Source organism: Mustelus asterias, chromosome 16 (genome assembly GCF_964213995.1).
Source record: "Mustelus asterias chromosome 16, sMusAst1.hap1.1, whole genome shotgun sequence".
NCBI classification, from domain to species: Eukaryota; Metazoa; Chordata; class Chondrichthyes; order Carcharhiniformes; family Triakidae; genus Mustelus; species Mustelus asterias.
This window is the reverse complement of record NC_135816.1, coordinates 89,522,976-89,541,621: the sequence shown is the minus strand read 5'-3', so window position 1 is coordinate 89,541,621 and position 18,646 is coordinate 89,522,976. Positions and strand designations below refer to the sequence as shown.

At 42.7% G+C, this 18,646-nt stretch overlaps 1 protein-coding gene and 1 long non-coding RNA gene across 3 annotated transcripts in view; one reads left to right on the top strand and one right to left on the bottom strand.

The window, feature by feature from the left end:
• The window catches only part of LOC144505282 (uncharacterized), a 445,368-nt gene that overhangs the window by 214,714 nt on the left and 212,008 nt on the right, over positions 1 to 18,646 (top strand). The window lies entirely within an intron of this gene.
• The window catches only part of LOC144505280 (NACHT, LRR and PYD domains-containing protein 3-like), a 108,609-nt gene that overhangs the window by 6,923 nt on the left and 83,040 nt on the right, over positions 1 to 18,646 (bottom strand). For both annotated transcript variants that reach the window (XM_078231351.1, XM_078231350.1), the window contains exons 10-11: positions 8,824 to 8,994; positions 124 to 291 (exon numbers count right to left, since the gene is read on the bottom strand). In XM_078231351.1, the coding sequence (XP_078087477.1) occupies positions 124 to 291; positions 8,824 to 8,994 (339 nt within the window). The remainder of the gene's footprint in view (positions 1 to 123; positions 292 to 8,823; positions 8,995 to 18,646) is intronic.

Sequence of the window (18,646 nt, the reverse complement as noted above, 5' to 3'; positions counted from 1 at the left end):
AATCTTCACACACAGCGGCAATCTGTGTATCACTGCCACTGCATGGAAGATTCAGGTCAATTTATATTTTAAAATTCCATTTATATTTTAATTGAGACACTAAAAATTAACATAAATACTCACTTGATCAGGCACAGCTCCCTGCAGGACATTATGAGGTGGCGGAGAGCGGGGATAGATTGGTCTGTGAAGGAGTTTACATGCAGGTTCAGATGGGTCAATGACTGTTTTGAACTAAGAGCAGAAGCCAGATCCTCGGCACCAGAATCTGTGAGATCGTTTTCATACAGACTGGGTATCAGAGGGAGAGAAAATTAACAGGAATCAGGGTAAATTCCCAGTGTTTTAAAGAATACTATTGATAACAATAATAATGTAAATTGAGACATTCAAGAAGCATAACTTCCATTCATATAGAAGGAAAAGTACTATTAATACAATAAATTAAATATAAATAGAATATATTGGAAATACTCAGCAGGTCAGGTAAGTATTTGTGAAGAGAGATGGAGTTAAACTTTGTGCTTTCATTAGAATGAGGAAATAACAGTGAATTGACAGGTTTTAAACAATTGCCTCTTGTGGGAGGTGCATGTTTGTGGGGGCAAGAAAATGAAATTGCAGGAGTGAACAAATGAAAAAAACATCCCCATGTCCTCCTTGCCTTAGGTCACCCATGGAGGGTCACAGGATGGTAAGTGGCTCAGGCATAGTGTTTGTAGTCATAATGAATATAATGACTTTGATTTTGCCAGAAGTAACGAAGGCAGATCGAGGGTTGATCCCCAATTCACTGTTGTCCAGATCTTGCCATCTTTACACCAATGGAAGATAAGACCAGAGGCAGGCAGATGGTTTGTGGAGTGCAGAGAGCGAGTGGCCTAATGGATGGGCACAGGAGCGCCTCTGGTGATTACAAAACATGGAACTTGTGTCACAGAGAGTAGTCTGAAGGATGTGTTGGAATAAGATCAGAATAACTGGGGGCAGAAGTGGGCCATTCAGTCCCTCGAGCCTGCTCCATCGTTTGATAAGATCATGGCTGATCTGATTGGGGCCTCAACTTCATTTCCCTATCGCTTCCCATAACCCTTGATTTATTCGTCAATCAAAAATCAATCTTAACTCAGCCTTGAATATATTCAATGACCCTTCCTCCACTAGTCTCTGGGGAAGAAAATTCCGGAACTAATGAGCCTCTGAAAAATCAATTTCTCATCATCCTAGTCCGGAATGGGACATCCCTATTTCTTAAAAAGCCTCTCTCCCAAGAGGGAAAAGATCCTCTCAGCATTCACCCTGTCAAATCCCCTCAGGTTGTTTCAAGAAGATCACCTCTCAACTTTCTGAACTCGAATGGATACAGGTTCAATCTGCTCAAATTTCCTCACAAAATTAACTCCCTCATTCCAGAACCAGATGAGTGAACCTTCTCTGAACTGGTTCTAATGCAATTATATCATTTCTTAAGTGAAGAGACCAAAACTACACATTCCAGCTGCATTCTAACTATGGCCCAGCAAAGCTGCAGCAAAACTTCCCTACTTTTATATTCCATTTCTCTTGCAATAAGAACATAAGAAATAGGAGCAGGAATTGGTCAATCAGCCCTCAAGTCCACTCTGCCCTTCAATAAGATCATGATTGGTCAACACCATTTCCCTGCATTTTCCCCATATCCCTTCATGTTTTAATGTGTTGCAATGTATCAATCTCAGTCTTGGACATACAAAATAGCTGAGCCTCCACTGCCCTCAGGGGCAGTGAATTCTGAAGCTTCACACCAACTGCCCCTACCCCTCACCCTTGCTGAGTAAAAATATTTCTCCTCAACCCAGTCCTAAATGACCTGCCCCTTATTCTGAGACTGTTCCTTGGTTCTAGACTCACCTGTCAGGGGCAACATTCTTCCCTGTTGAGCCCTGTAAGAATTCTGTGTTTGACTGATCTCCTCTCGTTCTTCTAAACACCTGAGAATAAAAGTCTAGTCTATTTAATCTTTCTTCATAGGACAATATCTCCATTCCAGGAATTAATTTAGTGAACCTTTGTTGTACCCTATGACAAGCATATCTTTCCTTCGGTTACGAGACCAAAAACGTACACACTGCAGGTGCAGTTTCACCAAGGTTGTAAATAATTGCAGTGAGGCAACTTCACTCCAGCACTCTAATTATCTCTTCATAAAGGTGAAGATATAATTTGCCTTATAAATTGCTTGCTGAACCTGTATGTTTGCTTTATGTGACTAATGAACCAGGACACTGAAGTACCTTTTGAAGATCAATTTTTCCCAGCCTCTCTCAATTTAGGTAATGTTCTATTCTTGTTTTCCTACCAAAGTAGAGAACTACATTTTTCTACATTGTATTCCATCTGTCAAATTTATAGTCAATTGTTTTGCCTGTCCAAACCTCCTGAAATGTCTTTGCATCCTCCTTACACGAACTTTGTATCATCTGCAAAATTGGAAATGTTACTTTTAATCCCACATTCAAATCATTGACATAGGTTGTGAATATCTGCAACCACTGATTGCTGCAGTACCCCACTAGTCGCAGCCTGACCCATTTATTCCTACTGTTTTCTGTCTATTCAGCACTCAATCTATTTCAGAACGTTCCTCCAATTCCATGTGCTCTAATTTTATTAACCAAACTTTACCTTATCAAGTTTTCTGAAATTCCAAATATAATCAAATCCACCTTGTGGTGAACCATAGATGGTTACCACTATGGGTACTTGTACATATGTTACTCTTGTTACTGTTGGGGTTAGGGTTTGGGTGTTCCACCTGTTATTATTGTTTAAGTGGTACACTCCGTTCGGCTCCACCTACTTGCAGGAGTATAAAGGTCACTGCTACTTCCTGGTAGCCCTTAGTCTGGGATAATATTGTTAAGTAGTGTGCTCCAATCTTGTTGTGAATAAAAGCCTTTATTCCCGGGTACGTCCTAGCCTCCCGTGTGAATCAATCGCGCATCACACCTGTTCCTCTTTATTTTGCTAGTTACATCCTCAAAAACTTCCACTGGTTTTTAAAACATGATTTCCCTTTCGATACATGCTGACTCTGCCCAATCCTACCAGTATTTTATAAGTTTTCTTTTATTTCATCCTCTATTATCGATCCTAGCATGTTCCCTACTACTGATGTCAGGCTAACAGGTCTGCAGTTCCCTGTTATCTTCACCCTTCCTTCCTTAACTAGTTGGCTGACATTTAGCCAGTTTCCAATTTGCAGGAACCATTCCAGAGTCCACTGAGATTTTTAAAGAGGACCACAAATGCATGTACTATCTCAACACGCTGTGTTATTGATCATGAGATCCAATGGATTTATCTACTTTAAGTCCCATTAATTTCTCAAGCTTTTTAAATTCATATGTTAATTCATAATTTTGCACTCTCTCATTTACAGAACTCCCTTGTTTCTCCATATTCTATGACAGGTTTTTAATATTTTCTTCCATGAAGACAAATGCAAAAAGTTGTTTCGTTTTTCTGCCATTTCCTTAACCTCCATTATGAATTTCTCTGACTTGCCTTGTAACCTTTTCTTTTTTATATACCTATGGGAATGTTGACATTCCGTTTTATGATTCTCACTAGTTTACCCTTTATTTTTTCTTAATCTTTTTCAGAATTCCAAAATTCTCCGAATTCTCAGGCGTTTTGACAATTTAAACACTTAGGCCTTTGAACTAATACAATGCTTGATTAATTTTGTTAGCCAACATACCATTTGTCCTTAGTCATTTGCTGCACTGCATACTGACTTTTGATGATCCAGATACCAGGACACCAGGATCCTTTTGTACAGTAGAATCTGCTGTCATTCTCCATTCAAACAGTATACTGCTTTTCTGTTCTTCCCGCCAAAGTGGACAAGTTCACAATTTCTCACATTATATTCCATCTGCCAAACTGTTGTCCATTCAATTAACCTCTCTAAACCCCTTTGTAGATTATTTACGTCCTCTTGACAACTTACGTTCCTACCTTTCTAATCAGCAAATTTAGCTACAATATATTTAATTCCTTCATCAAAGTAGCAAGTACAGATAGTAAATAGTTGAGACCCCAGCACTGACCTCTGTGTCACTCTACTATCTCCAGCTTGCCAATGTGAAAATCACCCATTTATTCCAACTCTCTGCTTGTTGTTTGCACTGTTTGAGAATAGATAACCACTCCATCTGAAGAAGGAGCTGTGCTCCGAAAGCTTATGGTATTTGCTACCAAATAAACCTGTTGGACTTTAACCTGGTGTTGTGAGACTTCTTACTGTGCTTACCCCAGTCCAACGCCGGCATCTCCACATCATGTTGTTAACAAACCAGTCCTCTGTCCATGCTAATATGTTACCGCCTGCACAATTACTTCTTATCTTACATTGAACATAAAACAGTACAGCACAGGAACAGGCCTTTCGGTCGCAATGTTGTGCCGAACATGATGCCAAATTAAGTTCTGCCTGCCCTTGGTCCTATCCCTCTATTCCTTGCACATTTATGTGCTTATCGAAAAGCCCCTGAAAACACACTTATCGTATCTGCCTCCACCACCACCCCTGGCAGCGGATTCCAGACACCTACCACTCCCTGTGCAAAAAACTTGCTCCTCACACCTCCTTTGAGCTTCCTCCTCTCAACTTAAGTGCATGGCTCCTCGTATTAGTCATTTCAACTCTGGGAAAATGATCTATGCCTCTCATAATTTCATAGAATTCTATCAGGTCTCCCCTCAACCTCCGCCGCTTCAGAGAAAACAACCCTAGTTTGTCCAGCCTCCTCTTATGGTTAAAACCCTCTATCCAGGCAGCATCCTGGTAAACCTCTTCAGCACCCTCTCCAAAGCCTCCACATCCTTCCTGTAACGTGGCGATCAGAATTGAATGCAATACTCTTAAATGCAGCCCAACCAAAGTTTTATAAAGCTGCAACATGACATCCTGACACTTGTACTCAGTTCCTCGACCAATAAAGGCAAGCATGCCATATGCCTTGTTTACCATCACTTTCAGGGAGCTCCGAGGTCCCTCCGTACTGGGTCCTGCCATTAACTGTATACTTACCCTCAATATTTGCTCTCCCCAAGTGCAGCACCTCACTATTTTCTGGGTTAAAATCCATCTGCCATTTCTCTGCCCATATCTGCAACTGATCTATATCCCGCTGTAAGCTTCAACAGCCTTTTACACTATCCACAACTCCACATATCTTTGTGTCATCTGCAAACTTACTAACCTACCCATCTATGTTTTCATACAAGTCATTTATATTCTCACAAATCACAGAGGTCCCAGTATGGATCTCTGCGGAACTCTGCAAGTCACAGACCTCCAGCAAGAAAAACACCCTTCCACTACTACTCTCTGACTTCTATGGGCAAGCCAATTCTGAATCCAAGCGGCCAAGTTACTGTGGATCCCATGCATCTTAATCATTTGGATGAGCCAACCATGAGGGACCTTGTTGAAGGCCTTACTAAAATCTAAGTAGATAACATCCACTGCTCTACACTCATTGATAATCTTTGTCACCTCCTCGGAAAAATCAGTCAGGTTAGTAAGACGTGGCCTGCCCTGCACAAAACCTTGCTGGCTTTCCATAATTAGGCCATGTTTTTCCAAATTCATGTAAATCCTATCCCTAAGAATCTTCTCCAGTAGCTTCCCAACCACCGATGTGAGGCTCACCGGTCTATAATTTCCTGGATTACCCTTTTACCTTTCTCGAACAGAGGAACAACATTAGCTACTTGCCAGTCCTCTGGGAACTATCCAGTACCAAGCGAGGATACAAAATCTGTCAGGGTCCCAGTGATCTCCTCTCTTGCTTCTCTCAATAACCTGGGTTAGATCCCTTTGGGCCTTGGGGACTTACCCACCTTAATGCTCTTCAAGAGACTCAACACCACTTCTTTCTTGATCTCAAAATACTCCAGCATATTAGCATGCTCCACACTAATCTCACTACCCTCCATGTCCTTCTCCTTGGTGAATACCAACGCAAAATATTCATTTATGATCTCGCCCACATCCTCTGCTTCCAAGCACAAGTTCCCTTCTTTATCCGTGAGTGGCCCACCCTTTTCCTCATTATCCTTTTGTTTTTTAATGTATGTATAAAATGCCTTGCAATTCTCTTGCCAAGGTTATTTCATGGCCCCTCTTTGCTCTCCTAATTCCTTGCTCGAGTTCTTACCTGCCTTCTTTATATTCCTCACAAGCCCTTTTCGATTTTAGCTTCCTAAACCTTACATATGCTTCAGTTTTCCTTTTGACTAAATTCACAATCTCCCTCGTTATCCAAGGGTCCCTTACTTTACCATCCTTGTCCTTCCTCCTTACTGGAACATGTCAGTCCCGAACTCTGATAAGTAGGTCTTTAAACAACTCGCACATGTCAAATGTGAACTTGCCCAATATCAGCTGCTTCCAGTTAACTCTCCCTAGCTCCTGCCTAATATTCTGTCATAATCTTGTATCCTAATCTTTACTTTGGCACCTTTTGAATACCTTTTGGAAATCTAAATACATCACACGTACCAATTCTCCTTTTCTTCTCTTCAATTAACTTTCTCAAATAAATCTAATGAATTAGTCAAACATGATTTCCCTTTCACAAAACCATGTTAACTATGCCTGATTGTATTATCATTTTCGAAAGTGTTTTCCCCGTGACAGATTTTCAGCTAACAAGCTTATAGTTTCCTACTCTCTGTATCCATCCTTCTTTGAATAGAGATATTACATTAATGATTTTACAATTCACTGGGACTTTTCCAGAATTTTAGAAGGTCACAACCAATACATCCACTATCTCTGCATCCACTTCTTTTAAGACCCTAGGGAGAAAGGCGTTAATACAGGGGACTTGTCAACCTTTGGTTTAAATTATTTTCCTAATACCACTGTCCTAGTGATTAACTTCTTCCTTCTCTTTTACCTCTCTCTTCAAATATCGTTGTGATGTTTAAGACAGACACAAAATATCCATTCAACACTTCTGCCATTTCCTTGTTTCCCATTATTAATTTCTCCATCTCTGAGGGACCAATGCTCACTTTTGTATTCTTTTCCCATACAAATACCTGGAGAACCTATTTTAGCTTTTATATTTCTAGCTGAGGTTAATTTCTCTCTCCTTTTTTCATCATTCTTCGTTGGTTTCTAAAGTCTGTCCAATTGGGACATACCACTAATTGCTGCAAAATTAATGCTTTTTCTTTCAATTTGATACTATCTTTAACATATTTATTTAGCTACAAATTGTGCGTCCTTCTTTTGGAATCTTTCCTTCTCATAGGAACATAGTTTTCTTCAGACTTATGAAATGTCACTTTAAATGTCTGCCACTGTTTCTCTATCATCCTATCTCTGGCTTCATACCCTTTTAATTGCCTTTATTTAAGCTTAAGACTTTGACCCATACTTCTCACTCTCAAACCAAAGGGAGAATTCTATAGTGTTATGATCACTGCTGCCTAAAGGCAACTTTAATATGAGGTTATTAACAAATTCTGTCTCATTACACATTACCAGGTTTAAAATAGCTTGTTCTATGCTTTGCACTGGGGCACTTTGATCTAAGAAATTGTCTTGAATACACTCAGTATATTCATCTTCCACGCAACTGTTTCTGGTCTGATTTGTCCAATCCATATAAAGATTTAAATCATCTGTGATTATTGCAGTATCTTTTTTACAAGCCTCCATTACTTCTTCTTTTATGCTCTGTCCAAAAGTGTGACAAGTGTAAAGGGCCTATAAAATGCGCCCACAACTGACCTTAGTAAATTCTTATCACCAAATAAACTCATTCTACATCTTGCTCTCCTGAACTTAAGGTCACCTCTCACTACTATGTCATCTGATATAAATTATTAAATGCTATTTTATAGGTTCTTGACCTTCCATTCACTGTCATCTAACCCCTCTTTTCTTTTTCTGGGGCTGCTGTGACAAGGGGATAGCCATACCCCTCTGAGGAAGAGGTGGTGACCTCCATAGGGTGCACCATCAAATTCTCCTTCACCCTTGACACAGAGATCTGTGGGCTCACCTGCCATAGCCTTGGGATCAGAGAGAAATGATAGGAGTCAAGCAAATGCAGATTTTTAAATTAATAACTGACACTAATGGTATTGGACAGTGTTTAATTTTTATACCAATAACAATGCTCTAAATAGGATAGAATTTTACGTTGTGTGGGCTCACCCCCAACCTGGAAACGTGAGAGATCAGGTGAGAAGATGTCGGTGCAAATACTGATGTCATTCGGCACTCGAGCGATATTTCAGATGGTGGGTGTATTAGAGAGTTGGAAGTAGACATGTCACAATCAAGCAGGCAATTTAGCCCAATAAGGAGCCAATAGAATGCAATTAAACATGCTCCATCTGCTTTTAGAGTTTGTCAGGACCAGTCTATTGACCAGCTGTTACATTTTAACTGCAAAATAGATCGATGGAGGTATTCAATGTCTGGGCTGAAATAAAATTGAAAGATGTGTGGGGACTGCGATTAGTGCTTGAAACGTGCTACCTAGATACTCTTTGGCCATTTCTCTATTGCAATTTATTTTCTACAGGACTGCAGAGACCTGTCGCCAAGGGAGCACATTGGAAGTGCAAACCCCCAACTTCCCTTTTCCTGATACTCACCCTCTGCCAGGCCTTGGCTTTTCCCAGTGCACATTTCATGCTGGTCACCATTAATTGGATAGCTAGCGTGAAATCGACTTCTGGGCCTCGCTGAATGTTTGCGCCCGACAGGCAGGAAATTCCGGCCATAATCTCTCACAGTCTTGTACTTACTGCAGTTTTCGTAATTTACAGTTCGGGTTTCTCAGAGCCTCAGACAGAACTTTCACTCCTGAATCTCCCAATTTATTCCAACCCAGGTCCAGGTCTTTCATTATCCAGTTTTTACTGAGAGCAGAGGTGAGATCTTCAGCACAAGCATCTGTGAGAATGTTATCACACAGACTAGAGATCAGAGAGAAAAATAATAGGAATTAGAGTAAATCTTCTTATTTTAAAGAATACTATTAATAACAATAATAATGCATAGTGTGAAACATTCAAGAAACACAATTTCTATGTATAAAAGTAAAATAGAAATTATGCTGTAAATTTTTAAACAATATTCTGGGAATGCACAGTAGGTCAGGCAGTATTTCTGAAAGGAGAAACAGACTGATGGGCTTACATAAGAAAGGGGGGGAGGGGAGGGGAAAGTGACTTGATAGGGTTAAAGTGAAGGGAAATATTGATGGGCAGGTGGCAATGAAAGACCAAAATGAAGGTGTAGGTGTAATTAAACTGATATTGACGATTGTACAAGACACAACACTCTACCCCATAAACCTGCATCACTAATGAGTACGCATGGAAGATTGATGGTGAAGGATTGGAGTTTCTGGTAGAGACAAAGATAATGGCTGTGTGTGCAGCACACAAATGTTAAGCTTGAAGCCCTATATGTGAATAAAAATAAACGCGAAACTAGCAGAAACATCATGCCCAGCCAGCCACTGGTAATGCTCAATGCAGTAAGAAGTTTAACAACACCAGGTTAAAGTCCAACAGGTTTATTTGGTAGCAAAAGCCACAAACATTCGGAGCCTTAAGCCCCTTCTTCAGGTGACTGGGAATTCTGTTCACAAACAGGGCATATAAAGACACAAACTCAATTTACAGAATAATGGTTGGAATGCGAATACTTACAACTAATCAAGTCTTTAAGGTACAAACAATGTGAGTGGAGAGAGCATTAAGACAGGTTAAAGAGATGTGTATTGTCTCCAGACAGAACTGCCAGTGAGACTCTGCAAGTCCAGGCAAGCTGTGGGGATTACAGATAGCGTGACATGAACCCAATATCCTGGTTGAGGCCGTCCTCATGTGTGCGGAACTTGGCTATCAGTTTCTGCTCAGCGACTCTGCGCCGTCGTGTGTCGTGAAGGCCGCCTTAGAGAACGCTTACCCGAATATCAGAGGCCAAATGCCCGTGACCGCTGAAGTGCTCCCCAACAGGAAGAGAACAGTCTTGCCTGGCGATTGTCGAGTGGTGTTCATTCATCCGTTGTCGCAGCGTCTGCATGGTTTCCCCAATGTACCTTGCCTCGGCACATCCTTTCTTGCAGCGTATCAGGTAGACAACGTTGGCCGAGTTGCAAGAGTATGTACCGTGTACCTGGTGGATGGTGTTCTCACGTGAGATGATGGCATCTGTGTCGATGATCTGGCATGTCTTGCAGAGGTTGCTGTGGCAGGGTTGTGTGGTGTCGTGGTCACTGTTCTCCTGAAGGCTGGGTAGTTTGTTGCGGACAATGGTCTGTTTGAGGTTGTGCGGTTGTTTGAAGGCAAGAAGTGGGGGTGTGGGGATGGCCTTGGCGAGATGTTCGTCTTCATCAATGACATGTTGAAGGCTGCGGAGGAGATGCCGTAGCTTCTCCACTCTGGAGAAGTACTGGACGACGGAGGGTACTCTGTCCACCGTGTCCCGTGTTTGTCTTCTAAGGAGGTCGGTGCGGTTTTTCGCTGTGGCGCGTTGGAACTGTCGATCGATGAGTCGAGTGCCATATCCTGTTCTTATGAGGGCATCTTTCAGCGTCTGGAGGTGTCTGTTGCGATCCTCCTCATCCGAGCAGATCCTGTGTATACAGAGGGCTTGTCCGTAGGGGATGGCTTCTTTAGCGTGTTTAAGGTGGAAGCTGGAGAAGTGGAGCATCGTAAGGTTATCCGTGGGCTTGCGGTACAGTGAGGTGCTGAGGCGACCGTCCTTAATGGAGATGCGTGTGTCCAAGAATGCAACCGATTCCAGAGAGTAGTCCATGGCGATTCTGATGGTGGGATGGAACTTGTTGATGTCATCATATAGTTGTTTCAGTGATTGTTCACCACAAGTCCAAAGGAAGAAAATGTCATCGATGTATCTAGTGTATAGCATCGGTTGAAGGTCCTGTGCGGTGAAGAAGTCTTGTTCGAAGCTGTGCATGAAGATGTTGGCATATTGAGGTGCGAATTTGGTCCCCATGGCTGTTCCATGTGTCTGGATGAAGAACTGATTGTTGAAGGTGAAGACATTGTGGTCCAGGATGAAGCAGATGAGTTGTAAAATTGCATCTGGAAACTGGCAGTTGTTGTTGTTGAGTACTGAGGCCGTTGCAGCAATGCTATCATCGTGGGGGATGCTGGTGTAGAGTGCCGAGACATCCACTGTGACGAGGAGCGCTCCTGGTTCAACTGCTCCAGGTGTGCTGAGTTTCTGTAGGAAGTCCGCAGTGTTGCGACAAAAGCTGGGGGTTCTTTGTACAATGGGTTTCAGGATGCCCTCGACATAGCCGGAGAGGTTCTCGCACAGGGTCCCATTGCCCGATACAATGGGACGGCCAGGTATGTTTGCCTTGTGTACCTTTGGGAGGCAGTAGAGATCTCCAACGTGGGGAGTATGTGGGATGAGAGCACGGAGGGTGCTCTGAAGGTCCGGATCAAAGGTCTTGATCAGAGTGTTGAGTTGACGGGTGTGTTCTTTGGTCGGATCTGCGGGTAACTGTCTGTAGTGTTCCTCGTTGTTTAGTTGTCGGTACACTTCTTTGCAGTAATCCGTTCTGTTCAGTATGACGATGGCCCCTCTTTTGTCTGCTGGTTTGATGACAATGTTGCGGTTGGTCTTGAGAGCATGGATGGCGTTGCGTTGTGCTTGAGTGATGTTCGGGGTTGTCTTGTGTGTGCGGCTGATGAATTTGGTGTCGACGCACCTCCTGATGGCTTGGGCATACATGTCAAGTCGGGGGCAGCGGCCTTCCGGAGGAGTCCAATTCGACTCTTTCCTTTGTCCTGTCTGGAGACAAAACCACATCTCCTTAACCTGTCTTAATGCTCTCTCCACTCACATTGTTTGTACCTTTAAGACTTGATTAGCTGTAAGTGTTCGCATTCCAACCATTATTCTGTAAATTGAGTTTGCGTCTTTATATGCCCTGTTTGTGAACAGAATTCCCACTCACCTGAAAAAGGAGCTTAAGGCTCTGAAAGCTTGTGGCTTTTGCTACCAAATAAACGTGTTGGACTTTAACCTGGTGTTGTTAAACTTCTTACTGTGTTTACCCCAGTCCAACACCGACATCTCCACATCATGCTCAATGCAGCAGCTTTGGATGTGAGACACGTATCGGCTTCTCAGTCTGCTGGTGAGGACGCGGGATGGCACTTCTTATGGCCTTGCTCAAGGGGACAGCTGCTATAGAGCTGTCAACCTGTAGATATTAAATCGCACTGAAAAACGCAGCAAACTGCATCTCGGCTGCACAATCAAACACAAACCTCGGTCCTCAGATATCTTGACATGCCCTGACATTTCATCCCACACTGAAACAAGGTTGTAGCTAAATGTAAAGGCTGCTGGCCAGCCTTAAAAGGGTCACACAAAATATCTTTAAATGGGCTTATTAGTCGAGCATGCTTCCGACCTTCATGTGCACACGCTGACTGAAATATTGCGATGATAGTGGGAAGCACACCCAATGTCTTCTTGCACAATTTCATAGGATTCTGAGTCTGACACGTGTTCAATGAACAACATAAAATTCTGGTCTATGGCTTTGGGAGAGGAGAGCACACAACATCAGAAATGATCAATGAAGGGTGGCAGCATCCAGACCTTGCAATCTTCTGCCCACGAAAAATGAAGGGCTGGAGCTGAGAGTCCTGGAGGCTGGGCAGGCAATCATTGATGGTGTGATTGGTATAGGAGCTGAGAGAATGAGTAATCACAATACATGGACGCAGGAGAGTTTCTGGCAATCATATGACCATGGTGCTTCTATGCCCATCATTGGTCACGGAGTAGTCTGAAGGGAGTTGTTGGAATGTGCATTTCCTTCTAATTACTTTCTCTCACAAATCAAGAGCTATGTGACTGGGTGTCAGCTATCCCAGGCCAGGACTCCTCAGAGGGTGCACCGTCACATTATTCCCCCACATCCTGGGCACAGAAATCTGTGGAACTGACATTCCATAGCACTGGGATCAGAGAGAGAAATAACAGGAATCTATGTAACTGAAAGTTTTGGTCCATAATGTCCATTACCCAGGTGGTGTTCCTGCAGGATCCCCCCAAAGATGCAATTCACTCTCTCACACACCTAGGTGTCCAGAAAAAGGCTTGCATGGCAACTGCCCTGGAAGTTCAAACTTAAGTTGGGCATTGCCGTGCAGTGGGAACTATCTGATACCTCAATTTTAACTACAAATTTCAGATGGTTCCAACTTACAGCAATAGTTACCCAGAAAAAGTTAGAACAATTAAAACCACTTGTAACTCCTGGGTAATTATAGTACTGGGCCTCTGTCATCTGCACCACACAGTGCCATTACTCCCAACAAAAATACATCCCAATGAAGAGGAAAGATTGTTTTAAGGGGAGCAAGAGCCTACCATGGATAATCAAGGAAATTACAGTGAGTATTAAGTTGAAAGCAGAAATATATAAAACGGCAAAGCTTAGTGATAGACCAGAAGAGTGGGACAGATTCAGAATGCAGCAAAGATGGATCAAAAGTAAGTCAGGAAGAAGAAAATAAACATTCGAGGGCAAGCTAGCGAGAAACATAAAAAAAATGATTCGAGCTTTTTAAAGTACTTTAAAAGGAAGAGAACAGTAAAATTAAGCATTGTCCCCTCAGAGAATGAAACTGGGGAACTAATAATGGAGAAGAAAGAAGTGTCAGAGGAATTAAATAGATACTTTGCATTGGTCTTTTTTGTAGAGGATACTACAAGCGTCCCAGAAATAGTAAAACATACAGGGAAATAATTTAATCGGTTAACTAATGGTGTTAAAGGCTGGCAAGTCACGTGGGTGTGATGGTTTGCACCTCAGGATGTTAAAGAAGGTAGATTGTGGATTGGTTGTCATTTTCCAAAAATCCTTAGATTCTGAACCTGTGCCAAAGGATTGGAAAACTGCCCATCATGGTCCCCTTGTTCAAAAAGGGAAGGAGGCAAAATGTAGGAAACTACAGGCCAGTTAGTCTAAATTCAGTTGTTGGAAAATATGAGAATCAATTATTGAGAGAAAGGCAATGCATTTGGAAAGTAATAATTTGATCAAGCACAGTCAGCATGGTTTCGTGAAGGGGAAATTATATCTGACAAATTTACTAGAGTTCTTTGAGGAAGTATCACACAAAGCAAATGGAGGAGAAACAGTCAATGTACATTTGGATTTTGAAAAGGCATTTGATAAGGTGCCACACAAAAGGGTACTACACAGGATAGGAGCTCATTGTGTTGGAGGTCATATTCTGGCATGGACAAAGGATTGGCTAACTAACAGGAAGCTGTGAGTAGTGATAAGGAAGTCTTTCTCAGGTTGGAGGTCAGTAACCAGTGGAGTGCCACAGGGATCAGTGCTGGGACAGCAGTTCTTCACAATATGTATTAATGATTTGAAGGAAGGAACAGAGTGTACTGTGGCCAAATTTATGGATGACACAATGATGGGAGGGAAGGTGGGTTGTAAAGAGGATACAGATAGCTTACAGAAAGATATTGACAGGTTAAGCGTGTGGGCAGAAAATTGAATTCCATTTACCAATGTTGGAAGATCTGAGATTGTTAATTTTGAAAGAAGGAATGAGAAGGTGGATTATCATTTAAATGGAAAGTCTGTAGAAAGCTGTAACACAAAGTGATTTGGGGGTCTTTGTTCATGAACCCGAGAAAGCTAGCATCATCATCTTTGGCGATTACTCGCTAACGAATATGATTGTCCACCTAAGAAACTCTGTGTTGCTGGTCATGGGTTCTGTGGGCCCTTGCGTGGCTGATAAGCCTGATCCTAAGAGCTACATCTTCGACTGCACACTTGGCAGGTATTTCCAGGAGGTGGGTTCTGTCCTTGGTCTTTCGATGGCTAGCATTCATTTCTCAGCCTCCATTTCCAGGCCTCCTCGAAGAATTGTGTCCCTTCAATCAGGAGGTTCCTCTACGTAGGTTCACTTCTGAGCAAGGATTTACGTTGCATTTCTTGAGGTAATCCTTCATGGTATCTGAAGCACTTTCTTTGCCCTCCCGTTGTTCTGGAGCCTTCCTTGAGCTGGGCAAAGATGATTTGCTTTGGCAGTCAAGACTCTGACATCTTAAGCCCATGGCCGGCCCAGCAGAATTGATTTTGGATGATCATGGTCTCGATGCTGGTGCTCTTCAAGGAAGCTGATGTTAGTATGCCTGTCCTCTCAGCTGTTACGGAGAATCTGCCTCAGACAGCATTGATGGTACCTCTCCAGAACATTGAGGTGGCTTCTGTACGTAGTCCACCTTCCTGAGCCACATAGAGTATTTAGAGGACAACTGACATGTACGCAAGGATCTTGGTGTCAGCACGAATGTCAAGGTTGTTGTAGACTCTCTTCTTTAGGCGTCAAGGCGGCATTTGCAGATTGGATTTGATGTTGTATCTCTATCAATTCTTTGGTTTGCTTCGGCGAAGGTGTTAAGCATGGTTTGGAAATGCCACTGGTTCTTGATTTTCCCCAGTTTTTCTTTGTACCTTTGTCTTTGCTGATTAGTGAGCTCTCCTCTTTGCCCTGCTGGTTATGTCATTTTGCCAGGCGTGGAGCGCTTTCATCTTGTTGATGAGGTTTTTGACGGTGTGGTCATTCTCATCAAACCAGTCTTGGTGCTTCCTGGTCTTCTAGCAGATGGTTTCTTCACAGCTTGAGATGCTGGCTGTCTTCAGTTCTTGCCAGTTTTCCTGAGTTTTTCGGAGACTTTGGATAAGACTTTATCGGAGGTTCGCTAGCATGCTAGGCTTTTGAAGACTCTCAATGTTGATCTTTTTCTGAGCTGTTTCTTCATCCTCTGCTGCTTCTTGTGGAGCTTGATAGACATAGAGAAGTGGATGAGCCGGTGGTCTGTCCAACAGTCATCTGCACTGGTCATTGTTTTGGTGATGATAGCATCATTTGGTCTTGCGATCACACAATGATGAAGTCAATTGTGTGCCAGTACTTTGATCATGGATGTTTCCAGAAAGTCTTGAACTTGTCTTTTGGCAGGACAGTGTTTTAGTGAAATCCAGAAAGCTAGCATACAGGTGCAGATGGTAACACAGAAAGCAAATGGAATGCTGGCTTTTATTTCAAGGTGGCTGGAGTATAAAAATAAAGAGGTGTTGCTGCAAACGTACAAGATTCTAGTGAGGCCACGTGTAGAATACTGCGTTTTGGTCCCCTTATTTAAGGAAATATATGTCATCACTGCAGACAGTGGAGGAGAGTTTTACTGGGATGATCTCAGGTATGGAGGACTGCCATATGAGAAAAGATTAAACAGGTTGGGTCTGTAGTTCCGAAGGATAAGAGGTGTTATGATTGAATCATGTAAGATTCTTAGAGTGTTAGACAGGGTTATTGGTTCCATTCATGGCAGATCGTAGGACCAGAGGGCATCGTCTCAGAATAAAGGGGTGCTCATTTAAGATGGATTTGAGAAAGAATTTCTTCGCTCAAAGAGTGGTGAATCTTTGGCATTCTTTACCCTATGGAGACTGAGTACTTGAACATTTTCAAGGCTGAGATCGATAGGTTTTTAATCAGTAGGGGAATGAAGGGTACAGAGATAAAGTAGGAAAGTGGACTTAGTGAGTGTTAGATCAGCCACGAACGAGCAGGCTCGAAGGGCTTACTTCTCATCCTATTTCTTATGATCTTGTAATATTATCACCTCTTCCCTGACTAACCACTCAATCCCATAAAAAAAACAGGGTGTGGCATCCTTAACCTCAACTGTCCGACACTGTACTGATGGATTCGGGACACACGATACTGCAGGTGTAATCTTACGACCTCATCCCGCTCGGCATGGTGATGTCGTAAGATAGCGTGAGAATGAAAAAACGAGAATCGCGCCCCATTTTACGGCAGCTCTCATCGTACCAATTTTTTCCGGGCTTGATGAAGATCGCACCCAAAATGGGCGAAATGTCATTTTCATTCAGCAGCATGCATCTCCAAATAATTAATGTGGTCTGCATGCAATTGTTCCCCCTCAGTTACCCCCAAAGGATGGCTTACGAATGTAGACACCAACTCCAGTGCTGTCACCATGGCATACTTCCATCTGTCAGCTACACAGGCTCTCTGGCTGACTGCTGATATTCCATCCCAGTAACCCCACTAACGCAAATAAGCAGCAGGCCTCAGCTGCTGATCCAGGCAAGGGAGCACAGTTGTTAATACGGCTCCTCACACAGCATGGACTCGGCAGTGCTGCCCTCTATAGGATCCCATGCCGTGATAGTAATGAGCGTGCTCCTCTCGTCTATATGAGCTGCTGGCAATTCCTGGAAGCTACTGTACCAGACATGCTCCAGAGAAAAAAGGCCCAGTCTATCCAGCCTCTCCTTATAACTCAAACCATCAAGTCCTGGTAGCATCCTGGTAAATCTCTTCTGCACTCTTTCCAGTTTAATAATATCCTTTCTATAATAGGGTGACCAGAACTGTACACAGTATTCCAAGTGTGGCCTTACCAATGCCTTCTACAACTTCAACAAGACGTCCCAACTCCTGTATTCAATGTTCTGACCAATGAAACCAAGCATGACGAATGCCTTCTTCACCACTCTGTCCACCTGTGACTCCACTTTCAACGAGCTATGAAGCTGTACACCTCGATCTCTTTTTTCTGCAACTCTCCCCAATGCTCTGCCATTAACTGAATAAGTCCTGGTTCAATTTACCAAAATACATCACCTCGCATTTATCTAAATTAACCTCCATTTGCCATTCGTCAGCCCATTGGCCCAATTGATCAAGATCCATTTGCAATCTAAGATCACCTTCTTCACTGTACATTATGCCACCAATCTTGGTGTCATCTGCCAACTTACTAACCATACCTCCTATATTCTCATCCAAATCATTAATATAAATGACAAATAACAATGGATCCAGCACTGATCCCTGAGGCAGACCCTGGCCACAGGTCTCCAGTTTGAAAAACAACCCTCTACAACCACCCTCTGGCTTCTGTCATCCACAGACAATACACATCTCTTTAACCTGTGCTTAATGCTCCCTCCACTCACATTGTCTGTATCTTTAAGATCTGGTTGCCTGTAGGGATTCACATTCTAATCAGTATTCTGTAACTTGATTATGTCTCTCTGTGCCCTGTTTGAGAGCAGATTTCCACTCCATCTGACGAAGGAGCAGCGCTCCGAAAGCTAATAGTATTTGCTACCAAATAAACCTGTTGGACTTTAACCTGGTGTCGTTAAAACTCTTACTTTTGGCATCAAGCCAATTCTGTATCTATTTAGCTACCTCACCCTGGATCCCATGAGATTTAACTTTATGCAACAACCTATCATGTGGTATCTTGTCAAAGACCTTGCTAAAGTCCATGTAGACAACATCAACTGCACTGTCCTCATCCACTTTCTTGCTTCCCCCTTCAAAAAACTCAATTAAATTTTTGAGACATGATTTTCCACTCATAAAGCTTTGCTGACTGTCCCTTGCGTCCTTGCGTCTCTAAATGCCTGTCGATTCTGTCTCTCAAAATATCTTCCAATAACTTGCCCAACTACATGAAGTTGTGACATGGGTTGCCAGGATGGAGAAC